Genomic DNA, 17,660 nt, shown 5'->3' with positions numbered 1-17,660 from the left:
CTTTAAAGTTGATGTATAATTGTACAAATTTTACTTAGCTCGAGGCCTGCCTTAAAGCATTCTTCTCGTATCACGATTTTAATTTCCTTTGTTTAGAACAATAGAAGCATTGTTATCTTGGAAAGACCACCAATCAAATCGCAAGGTAACCTTCCAATAAACTTATGCTTATAAAACCAACTTTTATACCCTATTGTCTTTCTCTTAACAAGCGTTTGGTCAAGTTTTTTGAGGTATTAGTTTTTTCGGCTTGCCATTTAATAAGAGGCTGACAAAACTAGATTAGAAAGAATTATAAACTAACAAGCTTTCTTCTCTTCCTTATATTTTCAACAAAACCCACTGAATTTAAAACACACAAATTTCATTACTTTTCTAAAAAAGAATGCTAAAATGTCTTTTAGCATTTCCGTCTAAAGGCTGACAGTATAAACTCTTTTCATGTTGAAATTGTTGCTTTCTTCTTGTTTGAGAGGGAAGTATTCATTCTGTTGACATACAACGTTGTTTCAACATTCAATAGACATTCCATGAACGTTAGATGGACGCTGTTTTGACGTTTTGTTCCATTTGGACACCCTGTATGATCCTTCAATGGTTAACTTTGTAGTCTATCATTTCAAATTAAGTTTGGATTTTAATTATAGGTCACCCAAACTAAGATTTCAATCATCTACTTGTTCATTGTTGTGACGTCATTCGACATTTCAAAAAAGGTATGATCTAGTTTTTTATCTTTGAAAGGTTGGCCAATATAAACAAACAGTCATGTTTTCACTCGCTAGAATATAATTATTTTTTTACTATTTTTTCATTGGCCCTGATGAAAATGCCTTAGAACTCACATTTTTTCTTTCTATGGCGTTTGACTTGAAGTTTATAATATTTTGTAAATGGACTTACTTACTTAAGTTATATTTTCCTTGTTAGAAATTACCGAAGGGACTTCTGGTGCGTGTTGTATTGGTCATGGTTGTTCATTGTAATCAATTTTGAAGGAATGGTTATTCTGATTTTAAGTGGTTTTGTACCTCGTAGTAGAAATATAATGCTATACATTTTGATTTGGACTATGAAATTGATCATGTGACACAGACACGCTTCAGTCATTTTAATAAAAAAACGTCACAAACTGAAAGATAGGGGTTGACATTTTTGTGTTGACTATGTCCTGCTGGTATCAGTGAAACAGCAAGATTTTTTAAACTGAGATGAATAGTTCTCCACCTCTGCTGTGTTTCGTGGTATTTTTGTTTATGTTTTGACACTGAGTTGGAGACGTGCATTAACGTAGTCTCGATCTCCAGAACCTTTATTTATTTTTTTCCGAAAACATAGGGCTTTTCCATTTCATTTCCAAACAGGGGGTGGACAAACCTTTTCAAACCATAAAAATTTTTCTTAATATGTGGGCACCCCCTAGAAAATGGCAAAATTTGCTAAAAGGCCTTGGAAAAACTTTTCTTCATACCTTTAAAGTGGGGGTGGACGAACAAAAGTTAGTCATTTACCCCTGGAATTTTTATAATATTCTTGTACCCTCCTGGAAAAAATATAAAAAAACTTTCCTTAGATTAGACCCACTGGAAATTCTTGTCGGATTACTCCCTGGAAATGTTCATCCACCTCTGCATGGATGTAAAATGGAGTGGCCCCTAGCAGCAATCCAACCTAAAAAAGTTGAAGATGGGAAAAAAACACATAGGAGGGTTTGGAATTCAAACATTCTTTTAAGATTCAATATATTTCTAAAAATACTCTGTTTTACCATTAGTGTAAAATAAATATTCTAACACTATAGCCAAGGATTTTATCTGACTTTGTTCTTTAACTGATCTTTAATAAACCAGTCACTAATTTATTACATAGATTGATTTTAATCATGGGGTCTAAAAAATCTCTAATAAACTAAAACGTAATCCTTCTATGAAGTATGACTTCTTTTTAAAACTCAGTTCTTCTTTAAATTGCAGATAAAAATCGCATCAAGGGTTGAGTGTCGATAATTGTAAGATTTTGTACTCGTGAAATCCATTGAGAAATCTGCTTTAAATAGTGACGCCTACTCCGTGATATAGTCGACTTTCGTTTGATGAAATTTCCGAAATAGGAGGAGATAAACGACTGTGCGTTCGGCGCCGAGGCTATTTTTATTCAGCAGTTTTTTGGAACGGCGATGAACAAGGTAGCACCTTTGATGATCTCTGCCTCCAGCTTTGGAACATTTTAGCATTAGTGATTTTCTTGGAAATTTAGGCTCGTCTAGGTTGAAGAGAGTTTAGGATTTTTAGGTTTGTGATGGACTTTGAAACTATTGGTCACCTGTTTTCTATACTTGATTAATTTTCAAGGTGAAGTCGTGAGGGTTCTTTTTTTAATTTTTTTTCTCAAAGCGCAGAGCCCTTAGAATTCGAAAGTGGCTAAAGTTTTCAATGTGTTTTCCAAAAAAAAAAACATGTGTATTATTAAAAGAGGTCCATTTCTCGTTCCAAGGGGTAAGGCTTTAAAATGTAGTGGAATTTTACTAGGGTATACGGAAATTCGCCAAGAATAACTACAATTTCATGGGGGCAATTTTTCAAATCATTTATAAATGCAGAAATCTAACTGATTCTATAAGGGTTTAAATCTAATCCTATGCCTGGAATTCCAGGGGGTAAAATTAATCTAGATGGAATTTCAAGATCAGGCCATAGAAATTGGAAAAAAAACTAAATACTTTGCGGCTTACTTTATTAGGATCATCGTTTAGTATATACAAGTTTCGTTTTTAAGAATTCATACCTGAAATAGCCTGGAAGAAAATGTTATTCTAGTCTGAGCTTTATATCTCTTTCTTATTGAGACACTTTGTTGATAGTCACAGTTTATGACGAAAGAGCTACATATTTGACTTTCCAATTCCAGTTTTGGTACTGAATGAATGGGCAGTAGGTTTAACCTAGATTAACCTAAGAAAAAGAAATTGTATTTCAAATACCAATAAGTGATTAATGCTACTGTAGAATCCCTGTAAATAAGTCGTCTCGTGTTATCGTGACAGCCGGTGTAAGTTTTCGATAGGTAAAGTCAAATTACCTTTAATTCCCTTTTGCTGTAATTTTAGCTTTTCATTTAGAGTTATCAGAGCTCTTTTTGGAGCTCAGAGTCTCTATAATTCGAACAGGTTGTCTCGTCTTTTCAGTTAACAATTAATACGATTTATGGAGATTCCACTGTACTAAGTCATTAGGTTTTCTTGCAGTTTATTGCACATCATAAAGTTATAGATAATAGTTTGTTTAATTGTTTTTCTGGTAACATTCGAGCTTTACTTTGAAATCTTCGTTTAATATTTTGCTGACATTTGTCACAGACCCGGTGGGTGTAAAAATGACGGACCAAAACTCCATTTGGGCTGATATTCCTATGTTTTTTTATGGCTGCGGATTTGAATCCCATTTTTTCCGAGCCAAGAGATTCAGTGGGGATGAAAAAAATAGCACAATATTTTGCAGTGAGGATTTGCTTATCTGATTATTTTCAGCGGGGATAAAAATTAGAGTAGAATTTTCCACCGGGGACGATATTTCGGCAAATTTTTCCAGTGAGAAGGTGGTATATTTGTAGTTTTCCTTAAGTTTATTGAGGATTTTGATTGAAATATGATCCTGTTGGAATTTTGTTTCCTTGTTAAGAAAGTAATATGTGATAGATTTGTGTCTTTAATGTGGTTGCGCTCGCTTTGATAAACTTGTTTATTCGAAGTGGTGATAAAGGCTTCACCGCCTCTTTAAGCGACCGTTAAGTTGGATTACTTTTACACACTTTTCTTTGTGCCTTTTTTGGACCTACCCCGGTGGAGGTCCTATAAATTAACCTTTGTCCGTTCGTCCGTTCGTTCGTTAGTTATTAGCTTTCCTCATTATTGGCTCATTAGTTTTTTCTGATTTTTTGCACAAAGATGTATAACTATAAACCCTCGAATGTGACGAAGCCCGATTTTCGAAAATACAATTTTTTGGGCAAATTTGGGCCAAAAAACGGCTAAAAAACGGGTTTTTTGGACTTTGTGAAAAATTGGATCATTAATTTTTTCTGATTTTTTGCATGAAAGTAGGGTACCATCATAGGTAAAAGATGGCTTAAGCAGATTTTTGCAAAAAAATTTTGTTGGCTCAAAAAACGCATGTTTATCTATAAAAATCACTATGAATAAGCATACATCAATGTTCTTAGTCAAATTACTCAATTTTTTTTATGAGATAGATGTGTTTTTTTGCTCATGAGGGCTTACTTTTAAAGAATATGTGTGTTTAGACATGAAATTTTGGTTGCTTGGCGTGTTTTTATAGAAAAACTGGCAAAATTAGTTATTTTTTTATAAGCACATTACCAATTACTTAGGTATTAGCTTTTCTCGAGATTGCCTCTTTCATTCTTTATGATTTTTTGCACAAAGATGCATAACTATAAACCCTCAAATGTGACGGAGCCCGATTTTCGAAAAAAAAAATTTGGGGGCAAATTTGGGCCAAAAAACGCCTAAAAAACGGTTTTTTTGGACTTAGTGAAATATTGGATCATTGTTTTTTTCTTATTTTTTACATGAAAATAGGTAAAAAATGGCTCAAGCAGAGTTTTGTAAAAAAAGAATTTTTCCGCTCAAAAAACGCATCTTTATATATCTATAAAAATCACTTTTAATAAGCATACATCAATGTTCTTAAAATTACCGAATTTTTTTTCTCACGAAGTCTTGAATATGAAAGAATATTTCAAGAGCATGAAATTTTGGTTTCTAAACGTTTTTTATAAGAAACAAACGACTAATTTTAATAGATCGTTACTATTTGTGTTCTGAATGATTGTTTAATGGCCACGCTCACGTAGATATCAATTATATATGTGTTAAATGCATAACCAGGTAGGTCCATAAAAGTATCACTTGTTTAAATTTAATGGTATTGGACTATTGTACAATTAAACTCAGATATAAATCATTTTGAATTTAGTTCGTCGTGATTTGGACTCACACAAGCCATTTTAACTGACTGAGCGTTTTTATTTTCTCTCGTGTATTAACTTAGAAGCCTAGAAGCTACACTCTTTTATTTTATAAGAACAATGAGAGTCACAATCGCCAATAAATAAGAACAATCTAAGAACAATGCTGAGCCTGGCATTACTCAATTTCAAGCAATTTAGGGGCCAAAATGCTCAAATTGCTGAAAAAATAAGAACAACCGAGCCTCATTGAAAATTCACTGGCGTGTATTTAAAAGGGTGTGTATTGGAAAAAGATGTTGATGCAGTTGCAACAACTAACGTAGTATTACTGAACAACGACAGATAAACGAACTGAAATCATTGTATTGTATCAGAGAAAAGATGTTGATGCAGTCGCAACAGCTAACGTAATTGCTGAAAAACGACAGACTGAAATCCTTATTTTCGGTGATTATTATTGTTCGATTTTCTCATCAGGAAAAACTAACAAATAACCATGAAAAATGTCATCTCGTGTCAATATTAGAATCGCACACATATAGTATTAACCTTCCTGTCTATCCAAATGCTTTATAAGAAAACAATAACTTATTAGAATAATATGAGGATTATTTCAATGTTTTTAAACTCAATTATTTTTCAGAACAAGGCATAATTGTAATCGAGGCCCAATTATTTTCAAGGCAAATATCTTAACATTTACATCATTTTAATCCATGGCTGTGCTTGCCAAATATAACTTAGTCTTTCGGAAGTAACCAATCTTCGTTGATAGCTAATTGGTTCGCACTTCAAAGTGTTTGCTTGCAAGGCAAGGGTAAATTACCTCAACCCAAGACAGATTTTTCTAAAGTATAACCAAAATTTCAATATTCTGACCTTATTCAATATGCTTAAATCTTTAAAGGCTCTTTAAGAGGCTACCCTGTATGGGTTTCTCAAACTGTATACGCAATGATTTATACTGCCTACCAGCTTTCGAGACACTAGATGAAAAGTGTTTGCTTGCAAGGCAAGGGTAAATTACCTCAACCCAAAACAGATTTTTCTAAAGTATCAACCAAAACTTCAATATTCTGACCTTATTCAATATGCTTAAATCTTTAAAGGCTCTTTAAGAGGCTTCCCTGTATGGGCTTCTCAAACTATATACGCAATGATTTTTACTGCCTACCAGCTTTTGAGACACTAGATGTAATTTTCTAGATATAGCACTATAATGAGTATATTATTCTTATAACTTAAAAGAAGCTGTCAATTTTACAACACTAAAGGTTATTCATCACATCTTTTCGTTATTCCTTTCCAACTCTTTTGACGACAACGAATTACCTTCGCATCAAAACAAAGGGAAACCTTTTCAACGCCATGTTTTGTGAATAAGCAGAACTGCAAACAAACTTTGACATCATGTTTTATGTAGGTAGGGGAGGAATTGTTCGTATTTAAATCAATTTATTTGGATTGCTGAATGCAGTCACAGATCGATAGTTTGTGATCTATGCGCTTTCGATTTTTTATGATTTTTGAAGAAAGTCTTATTTCATATAATTGAATAATGTCAACGTTCTTATTTTTGGGAGTTAACAGGCCTTTTCATAAATTATTTTGAGTGCAACGCCTGCCTCGTTTTGGAACCATTTCCAAATGGGTTTTCTTTCAAGAGTTAATTGGTATTTTTTCTTTGGATGAAGCGTGAAAACGTGGTTATTTAAAATGTTTAAAAGATTGAAATTTTTAAGGTGATGTCACTACGCTTTAAGATAAAGCAACTCTCCCCGTTCCATTTCATGAGGACGTTTTCAAAAACCTCACTTTATCGCTCGCCTACATATTACCATAGATAGCAATTACTTATTCTTGATTTTTATCAAACAAAGGGGCATTTGTTCCCCTGAGTCTGCAACGTATATAAACCAGTATTGACCAGACATTATACTGGACGATGTAGAAATGTTCGGACTTAAGAGATCGGTGTTGAGACTTTAAAAATTCATATAAAAATTTTAAGTGATTTTATTCTGCTTTTTTAGGTTTTCCCACAATATCCGAATTTCAAATTGTCAAAAATTCTGGCCATTCGGTTCTGAGCAAAGATTTCAACATACATTATATGAATTTTGAAGAAATGTTTATGTAATACTTTTCATTGTTGATGGAACACAGACTACTTATCATAGCCTGGATCTTCATCATTTTGATTGTAATGGAAAAGCAGCTAGCTGAGGCTAGATGGTGGTAAGACATTTATCATTTCAAATTTTGTCATTATAAGAATCTCTACGATTCACACATCAATTTTTCTCTAAAATTATAGAGCATTCGTTCTGCGGTGCGCAAGGTAGGGAGGTCAATATCCTGCCGGGTCTACTTAACCTGTGAAAAACTCTTCTTCGCTAAAAAGAACCAAAGAGAATTCGGACTATTTCGTGTCTGCGCTATTTTTTCAGAAGTCTCCGCGGTGGAGCGTAAAGCTATTTTTAAAATTCGAACTGCATCAACTAAGTTACGTCTTTGTCCACTTCGGCATTGGTATCTTTGGTTTTTTAAAAGAGCACTCCTGACCACTTATTTTTTGAAGATTTGATACCAGAATTTAGTATTAGCGAGACATAGGATCTCTTTAACCGAAACAGTCCGAAACATGGCAAGTTTTTACAAAAATAAAAAATTGCCTGTGGGCGTATGGGATAGTACAGGCTAGGGTTACCCAGCGTTTAAAAAAGAGATACTTGGCGTTTCTCTTCTCGAGTGAGTTATGGCGTTTATCTACATCATGTAGCGCTTCTTTTACAGCCATGTTTGACATTATGAAAAGTGAGAAGAACTGCTTCACTTTTACTTTGGACATACCATAACTCACCTGAGTACTTACTGTTTCCTGTTTGAACTAAAGGATTGTTCCCTTTGGGGTATAGGTTGCTTTAAGAGAGTATTTCTCGGGAAAGTTACCGTATCCAAACGTGTTCTTCATCCATCATATCATATAAATATAGTTCCATCATCAAAATAATGAACTCTTATTTGACCTTGTATATTTTCCGCTTCTGGCGCGTGCCAAGTCCTGAACCATTGATTTGTTTATTAAGCTTATCCACTTATTAGTCACATTCTAATGAGAAGGTAGTTACTAGATATCATCATGGCAAATTATGAGGTAATAAGCTAATAATCCGTTGGTATAAACAGTTTTATCCGATACCTTTTTCTCAAACAACCATTATTATCATATTAATGATTTATTAGTCCTTTCTTCACTCTCAGATTTTTTCAGTCAAAATTAATCATTTTAGTGGTCTCAAGCAGTCGTGTGTTGAAGGAGAAGTGGTACCAACCAACCCTCTCCCCCTCCCCACAAAAGGGGACTGAAAGACAAAGGGTTGCCTGACAGGGAAAAAATACGCTAAATATAAAGGAAATACGATATTCAGACATGTCAACTCTGTTTTATTGTCGAATCCCTCTGTAACTGGAACTGAAATATTGATCCCTAAACTAACCCTTTCCCGATTTCTCGACAGCAGGTTTTTTTTCGAAATGACGATTAGTCAAAATCCCGGGGGGGGCACTGGGTTTGCGGACTGACGGTATTTGCGGGCCAAAAATTGGCTTTTAAAATTGCACCTATACAGTGCAGTAAAAATCAGTGAAAATTATACCCTTAGAAAGCATTTTCCCCCAAATTTTCGATCCCTTTCGTGCAAAAAATGGACAAAATTCTAGCATTTTTGGTCAAAATATCTAGATTTTTCAAGAATTTTCTGAAATTTCTACCCTTACAGTGCATCTCTAGTTTTTCCGACCCTTACAGTGCATTTTAAACGTATTGGAAAAGGTACCCCTAGGACCCGCACATACCCGTCGGTCCTTTTGCCCAGCTTTGCTCCCCCCCCTCCCGGGGTCAAAATATACTCTTCATTTGAGATTAATTCAGATGAATTATCGTTCTGGTTCAAAAGTGGATTAGTTTGCATTGCAAGATTGCAAGTCAATTTTCTCAACGTAATCGGGTTTCAGAAAAGAAAATTAGAAAGTTAGTGTGAAAAACAAAGTTCATATGCTATAGAAACTGTAAAACACACAACATTCAAGTTTAGAGAATAATCGCTAAGCTGTAATTAGTAAACTTGACTTAAACTCCGCGTGTAAACCTATAAGACTTTTGGTTCAAAAGTATTGATGGGCTCGCCTGATTTTTTTTTGTAAGCACTCTCAAATGACATACATTCAACCTTAAGTCTGAATATGTATGGCATAGTTCATCAGGTTTTAGTTCTTTGCAACCGCAATGGAGGGCGACTCTAAGGCTCCCTTTACTTTAGCTATCTACCCGAAAGTAGGTAGGGGAGGAAGAAATTTTGGCGGAAAGAAAATTTGGCGGATTTGGCCAGAATCTGCCAAATTAAGTTCCCGCCAAAATTTCGCCATCCGCCAAATTAAACTTTTTGAAAATATGATCTCTTTTAAGGGCTCTGACCATAGTGAATATTTAATATTTGCCACTTACAAAATAGAAAGTTCTGCTTGATGTAGCCCACAAAACTGTGGTATGTTATACATTTTCTGTTAGGCCAATTTTCCTTGAATCTGAAAATTTAAGAATCGCAATGAAAAAATTTGATGAAGAAGAAAATGAAGACTTTTGCAAAGAAGAGATTTCAACTTTGAGAGCTTAGTTTGGTCGAAGAAGAAATATTTTGAATTTTTTTTTGCGGTAGATGGTGTATCTTTTACCGAACTAAAATAATTTTTTCGGAAAATTTTTCTAAAAGCTTATTTGCTTCAAAATCTTGAAAATAGTGCTTTTTGAACAATTTTCTATCCCAATTTTTCATAGAAAAACAGCCATAACTTTTGATGCATTAATTTAGAAAAATTTTCCGAAAAATTTAAAACAGTTCAATACTTTGCACACAGTTTGAAAAAAATTCGAAACAAAAAGGTTAATTACCCATTAAGACTTAGCATTTTTTATAAAAGAAGGTGATGCAACATATCATTAACGTCTTTTTAAAGTTCATAACGTCATTTTTACAATTAAATTCCTAATTACTCTTATTAGGGATTATTGATTAAAAAGCAATTTATAAAGGCAATTCTTTGTTAAAAGTGTTATAGAACCTAAAACATAACTTTTATGTTCAAATACTAAAATCAACTTTCCGACTATGGTCAGAGCCCTTAAGTTGTTTTTACATTTTTTTTGCTGTTTTTACGCCATTTTAAGGATAAATTTTTCAGCAAACGCCAAATTAAATTCCCCCCAAATTTAGTTTTTTCGTCCATCCGCCAAATTAGATTCCCTCTAAAAAACTTTTTCGGCCATCCGCCAAATTAAATTCCCGCCAAGATTTCTTCCTTTAAGGTACTATTAATTGGCCAGATAAAGTTAACAAATTTCGTATTCACTTACATGCAGGATGTATTCAAGGGTATTGACTGAAGAAACGGGATTTACAACAAAAGACGACAATCGAATTTGTCATTTCTATCACTTGAACAACAATCAACTACAAGCTTGTCTGTCCGAACCGAAACTCTTATTATACGTCGGACAAGGGACCAGTGCTGGACTGTCTGCTTGTCAATCACAGTTTTATTTTTCACGATGGAACTGCTCAAGCAATGTTCACAAACTCTATAAAAGAAGTAAGTTTCATAGCACGGAACTCTTTTTAACCTTTTTCAAATAAGAGGAATTTACTTTTGAAAAAATAGCGCCTCTAAGAGACAAATCTTACTTAAAAATTTCTGCTCCTTGTAACAGTAGCTAAAAGAGCTCTTGGAGAGGCTTAGATCTCGAGATATTATCGGTTTGAAATTTAGTCACTGATATGGGCTACCACGTGGCCCCTTGGCAATTTTTTTATGCCCACGTGATGCGTGAAAGAGAGAAAGTTGTTCCTTCTTTTGTTCAAAAAGTGTAAGTAATTGACACTTGAGATGAATTAATTGATGTCCTTTAACAACAGATTACATTTCAATAATTTTCAACTTCATCAATCTTTATTCTTCTTTTTTTCACCAGAGACGCCAGAATCAGCATATGTCAATGCAATCTCATCAGCAGGTGTCATTTACAAAATCAGTTACGAGTGTGACCGTGGTAAAATCAAAAATTGTGGATGCACTCTAAAACAGCATCAAAGGTTAGACGCATAGAGTCGACTAGATCCTTTATTCTGTTACCTCAGTAATTTATGACCGAGGAACCCTCGGAATGGGCTCTTCCAGAAATGTTCGTACATGGGATATTTGGCATATGGTACGGGGGTAGTGAAAAATCAACAAAATATGCCTTGTCCGGGGGTAAATTTGTTCTGTTTAGGGTTGACTGATGCTTGTCGGTCGAGGGAGGGTTAGACCTGTTATCTGGGGTCAAAAAATTTCGTTACTTTCCCCCGACGAAGTTTTCCCCGATAAGGTACTCAATAACTTCATTTTCTCATCAGCAGATAGCTATTAAAATAAAAGAGGATCCTCCGGGTCGCCTCTGACTGCGGTCGCAGACTTATTTATGCTAGAAAATCCATTCTTCACAGATCTTTAGTGGCCAAACCAGCACCAGACAAAGACAAAAACCCATTCTTCTGGAGCGATTGCAACAACCATCTTCGTTATGGCATGCGCATGACCAAGATTTTCTTGGATCCAAGCAAAGAAGATACGTACCAAGGACAAAGAAAAAGAAGTCTACGACATTTGATCACAATACAAAATAATAAAGCTGCAAGAAAGGTATGGGGTACAGTGTTCAGCTGGCACAACCATTGGCTGGCACAACTAGCCCCCGAAGGGGTTAGAGATGAATTCTCAACCTTTCTGAAGCAAGAAAAAGTGAAGCCTTTTGCTTTCGTGTGAAAAACCACATGTCACATGGACGTTGTTTTGACGTTGTGTGCCGTTTGGGTCTGCTACATGCTTTTTGGACCTACCTCCGGGTACCCCGGTGGAGGTCCTATAAATTAACCGATGTCCGTTCGTCCGTTCGTCCGTCTGTTACCAGCTTTTTTCAGGATTGGCTCATTAGTTTTTTCTGATTTTTGGCATAATGATGCATCTCCAGGGGAATAAGGCGGGTTCGTGGAGGTCAAAATTCTTGCAACGTTACAAATCATTTTCAAAAGCTCATTTTTGGCTCAAACGAAGCGTATAACTAAGTAGAATAAGATTCAGTCTAGGCAGATATTTTTTAATTTTGAAATTTTGCGTAATTCGCAAAAATCCTCAATTTTGCGCTATTTTGATGACGTCATAAAAATTGAAATTGTAATAACTTTTTATAGAATCAATAAAATAATTTCAAATTTTCACCAAAGATGCATTTTAATGCAAATTTTCAAAAATTTTCAAATTTTTTAAAAATCTTGATGACGTCAGCATATTTTCAAGCTTTCAGTTTTTTGGCCAAAAAGTGATGACGTCATCAAATTTCAATAATTTTTTTTTCTATTCTTGAAAATATTAGTAGAATGCATCTTTGGTCAAAATTTGAAATTATTTTAATGATTCTATCAAAAGTTATTGGAATTTCAATTTTTATGACGTCATCAAAATAGCGCAAAATTGAGGATTTTTGCGAATTACGCAAAATTTCATAATAAAAAAATATCTGCCTAGACTGAATCTTATTCTACTTAGTCATACGCTTCGTTTGAGCCCAAAATGAGCTTATTAATAAAATGATTTGTAACGTTGCAAGCATTTTGACCCCGCCTTAATCCCCTGAATGGCAATGCCCAAAATGTGACGGAGCCCGACTTTCGAAAAAAAAATTTCCGGGTGAAAATGCCGGAAATATGCCGGAAAAACTGGTTTTTTGGCATTTTCTCGAGATTTTATCATTAGTTTTTTCTGATTTTTTGCTCAAAGATACGTATTAACAATGCCCAAAACATGGCCGAGTCAGATTTTTGAGAAAATTTTTTTTCCGGCCGATAATGCCGGAAATCGCCGTTTTTCTTGATTTTCATTGGACTTTTTTTTTCCTTAAAATTGTTTTTTTTTTCATTCTAAAACATTATTAATAGCAATGCTAACCATCAAGCATGTTTCAATTTTCAATAAAATTGAATTTTGAAGCCAGGACTATTTAAAAATCGCCGGAACAACCTTTTTTCGCCGGAAAGACAGTATTTCTTGAATTTCTCGAGCTGTACTTTATATTTTTTTATGAAATTTTGCACATTGATGCAAAATGACAATACCTAAAATGCCGGAAATATGCCGGAAAAACCGGATTTTTGACATTTTCTCGAATTTTCATTCATAGTTTTTTCTATTTTTTTGCAGAGAAAACATGGCCGAGTTCGATTTTTGAGAAAAAATTGTTTGCAGATTTTCATTGGATTTTTTCGTTTTATGTCTTTGTTTTTTTCAAACAAAAATATTATTTATAAAAATGTCCACGATTAAGCATGGTTCAATTTTCAATGAAACTGATTTTGGTACAGGAACTTTCCAAAAATCGCCAGAACAGCCGAGAATTACCGGATTTCTTGAATTTCTCGAGTTGTTCTTGTATTATTCTGCATTTTCATACTATTGTTGTCATTTTTCAATTGTCTTATTACATCACTTTTCAGGTAGGTCCATTCAGCATGTAGCTTGTTTCTATTCAATTTACAGGGAAAAGTGCACAAATATGTGCATATTTCCTTTCGAGAAAGACGTTGAAAAAATTGATTTTTTTGTCATCATTGACTCGATGATTTCGATTTCGATGTTGACTTCAGATGATTGAGCTCTTTTCTATTGTTTTTGCCTTTGTCGCAAAAAAGTGCTCAACCAAAAAAAAGTTGATAACTGCAGTGTTGTAGAAAAATATAATGTATTCAAAACACGAATCCCATTGGACTGCAGGTGGATGTAGTCGCTCCCTTTTTTGGGTAATTACGTCAAATGTTCGAGTATGTACTTTGAAAATATTTGACGTCATTTAACACCGGTGAAAAAGTGTTCGATAGGTGAATGTCGGTATGATTCATTTCAATGTTAATAAATTTAAACTTTATTTTGTCAGGTTGTCACTTCGATATCGAAAGAACATCATAAATGCGTTTGTCACGGACCCACAGGGCATTGTGTTTCAAAAGTATGTTATAAATGGTTACCTCATATCAAAGTTGTTGCTAAGAAACTATATAAACAATACCAGAAAGCATTGCGTGTGACTTTGAAAAATCATTATAAACTTGTATCAGATGAGGATAGAGTTTTATCAAAGAATGATCTTGTTTACACTGAGAGACTTGACTATTGTGAACGTAAAGAAGAACTTGGAATACCCGGGACGCGCGGTCGCGCTTGCTCAAATCATAAACCGCGTGAACCTGATGATATGCAATCTTGTCAGGTGTTTTGTTGTGATCGTGGGTACCGAGAGGCAGTTGTACAGCGGAAAGTGAAATGTGGTTGTAAATTCAAATGGTGTTGCGAAATGAATTGTAAATGGTGCGATGAACAGCAAATGACTTATCGGTGTCGATAAGAAGGACTTGCACCGCAAACACAGGCCCAAATTACAAACCTAACTGACACACAACCAGTAGCGTAGACAAGAGGGCGGTGCAAAATTCGTGTTAGGAGAGCTAATTTTTATGACACGGTAATTATCTGTTCATAAATATGTAAAAGGATAATTTTCGTGTCATAAAAAGCTGCTCTACTGCACAAATTTTGCGCCTCTCCTGTCAACGTTGCTGCATAACGTCGTTTCAGCGTTCATCTAACGATTTATGGACATTGTGAATATTAAAATGGGCTTGAGAGGCTGGTGTCTGCATATCCAAAGCAAGAAACAGTGAGGTCTCCCAATATATTTTCTCCCCGGAGGTACTTAGGCAAGTGAAGGGTACAGGTATATGTGCTGCCCTTAAGGGTGCCTTTTTTGGGACCTGAAAGTCCTTGTAAGGGTTGGAAAAGCCAGAAAATTAAATTTCAGTCCAACTAAGGGTCGGAAAAATAAGAAAATTTTTGATGGGAGGTAAAAATCGCAAAATTTTCCTATTTTTCTCCTTTTTAGTCCCGCTAAGGGTCTGAGGGTCACAAGTTGGGTGGCACATACCCGTCAGCTCGCAACCCTAGTACCCCCCCCCCCCACCGGATTTTGTTTGACGTTGGTGATGATGAGGGTAAAGTAGATGATGTTTCTGCTCTGCATATTATGTACTTTTTATTGAGAAACTAGATAGCCCACAAATCGTCTTAATTTTATCCTCTTGTAAATATAACACTTTTTAAAGTATTCTCAATCTATCTATTTATGCAATGTTAAGTATCTGAAATGAAAAACGTCGAAGATAATCAAACAAAGGTTTTTTACGTTTAATCTTTTGTATACTTTACCATAATTCAAAATGTCTACATCCTCCATTTAATAGGCTGTTTCATTCAAAAACCAGCAAAGGGGTGGACGAACCTTTTCAAGTCAAAAAAACTTGTCGATACAAATGTGTCGATACCCCCTGGAAAATGACGAAATTTGCAAAAGTACCCTTGTATATATTCTTTTCATACCTTTCATACCCCCCCCCTGTATGGATATAAAATGGAATGGCCCAATTCCTGGTCCGTGGTAGTCTTTGTTGGAGGATAGGAATAAATTAGAAGGTTGGAATTGCTGCTTGAAACTACTTTGCTTTAGTACTCAGAGAAGAAAAAAATTTTAAACCAGTGATTGCAACCTTTCCATTATTATTCTATCTCTTAAAAAGGGTGACATGATTAGCCCAGAGATGTTAGAAGAGGGATATCAACCTTAGTCTGTACACAAACCCGATATCTACGGCTAATTTCAAAATTCATTGCCGTAGAGGTACTTTGCTACAATATTCGTGAGATACACTCACTGGTACAGAATATGTCAAACTAGACCAACTTGCAGTACCAACCTTGTCCCTGCGTATTACATTATCAGATTTTTTGTGTTAACTGCATATATCATGGTCGATTTGGAAGCGCTCGCTTAATTAGGTTGGAAGGGTAGATTTTAAACTCTGAGTAAGGAGCTTAGGATCTAAGGATCCAAAAGTTGTTAAAACTGGTTCAATAGGGCTCAGAATATAGCCTGGAAGTCTATAAATTCATTTAAATTTATTAATTAGCCCAAAAAGTGACTTTCTCGCCCGAACTCCAAATTTCGAAAAACGAGGAAATAAGCTAAATTCTCAATATATTTTCACCATGATTGGATATAGCACCAGATGATACAACCCTGGCATTGTTTGGTTTTCGGCTGATACTTTGATAATAGTATATGATTCCAAATCTTTTGTTGTAATGGTTCGACCAAGAATATGAGAATTTGTTGTGTTAAAATTTAAGGTGCGGTGTTCTATGTTTGGAATCAGGTCGGGTATATGGATACGAATTGAACAGTAATCTCCGCGGGACACCTAGGTAAAATTGGATAAGGGGACGGGATGCTGGTTTAGGGGTCGCTTTTTCAGTCTCTGGAGATATCTTATAGGGTCTTAAATTACTAATTTATTTCAAGATGTGTATCTGACAGTTCGACTTTTGTTTTTTTTATGACAACTTTCATCATGGTGGAAATTAGAAAATCTTTTAAATTTTTCGTCTACTTTCAGTCATCCTTGCCTCGATTTTTGCCATTTCTCAGTGTGAAAATGGAATGTTCTGACAGGGTCTCTAATTTGCAAAAATCTATATCTCAAAGGGTCCACTCTGTCAAGACCAGTACCCCTCGGGGCAATCTTCACTGAAAATACTCATAAATCAAGTATGAGAATGAAGAACAACTGGAAATCTTGTCATTGTATGGAATGTAGGAAATTCAAAAAATTATGGATATTGCACACCCAATAACTGTTTAACAAACACTATCATAGCAGATAACGACACCTTACAATGTAGGAAATGTGATAGACTAGTCCATTATGCTTGGACGAAGCTCTCGGCCTATCAGATTCAGCTTTGTCTGCAATAAGCTGGCGCTTCGAATGTGCAAATTGTGTTACAATAACGCCGCTCTTATTTGACAAAAAGCTCACAGTAACATCACAACGAAAGAAGCATAAGATGAACCTCAAGGATTAAATTTATTTTTCAGCGAGAGAATAACGTCTCTAGAATGAAAGTTGAGAGAAGAACAACGAACTGGTGACAAAGAATTTGTAGAAAGAATACTGAAAAAACAAATGGGTTTCGATGTAATGTAACTATAATCAAGGTAGAACGCACAGGCGCTCGTAAAGATGTAATTTATACAAACGAACGATGGAGACAGTGCCGTAGGAAGCATCTTGATATTAGGAGGGATAAGTTACCCGTACTGTTTTTGTTTCGTTTTTTCGACATATTGTACAGTAATGTGCGTACTGAAAAATATACTGCGCTGATGAGATGCGTGATTTAGTATAGACTCCAATGAATATTCTTTTTTTCTTTTTTTTTTGAAAGACAGTAAAAAGTATAAAAGTAAATCACGCAAAATCCTCGACACGGTCCTGCTAAATTCCCTAATGTAAACTCCAAATATTGAAAATTTTCCTGACCATGTTTTCAGAGCTTTAGCGTGTTAGATGAAAGTTTCTACATCTGGGTGCCAGATAATTATTTTGCCTATTCAACCGAAATATTTTCACCTTTACACGGCAATGGTAGTTGAACCCGAAATTTTGATGTCATATTAATTGTCTAATACTGAA

At 34.9% G+C, this 17,660-nt stretch overlaps 1 protein-coding gene across 1 annotated transcript; it reads left to right on the top strand.

Annotated features, from left to right (window-relative positions):
• The first annotated feature begins 68 nt into the window (after positions 1-68).
• LOC136821052 (protein Wnt-2-like) lies at positions 69-15,303 on the top strand. Its single transcript, XM_067077285.1, has 7 exons — positions 69-145; positions 648-716; positions 7,023-7,227; positions 10,409-10,638; positions 11,018-11,138; positions 11,532-11,727; positions 14,012-15,303. Exons 3-7 carry the CDS (start codon positions 7,145-7,147, stop codon positions 14,477-14,479), a joined length of 1,098 nt encoding a protein of 365 aa, XP_066933386.1. The 5' UTR covers positions 69-145; positions 648-716; positions 7,023-7,144; the 3' UTR covers positions 14,480-15,303.
• The last annotated feature ends 2,357 nt before the right edge of the window (positions 15,304-17,660 follow it).

The sequence above is a fragment of the Clytia hemisphaerica genome, unplaced genomic scaffold, assembly GCF_902728285.1.
Source record: "Clytia hemisphaerica strain Z4C2 unplaced genomic scaffold, Clytia hemisphaerica genome assembly, whole genome shotgun sequence".
Classification (NCBI taxonomy): domain Eukaryota; kingdom Metazoa; phylum Cnidaria; class Hydrozoa; order Leptothecata; family Clytiidae; genus Clytia; species Clytia hemisphaerica.
This window is presented reverse-complemented; position numbering and strand designations above follow the sequence as displayed.

Excerpts from the sequence above, each read along its gene's own strand:
- LOC136821052 (XM_067077285.1), top strand. The coding sequence starts at position 7,145 with ATGGAACACAGACTACTTATCATAGCCTGGATCTTCATCATTTTGATT. Across the intron at positions 7,228-10,408 it reads CTAGCTGAGGCTAGATGGTG|GATGTATTCAAGGGTATTGA; the intron begins GTAAGACATTTA and ends ACTTACATGCAG. Across the intron at positions 11,728-14,011 it reads ATAATAAAGCTGCAAGAAAG|GTTGTCACTTCGATATCGAA; the intron begins GTATGGGGTACA and ends TTATTTTGTCAG.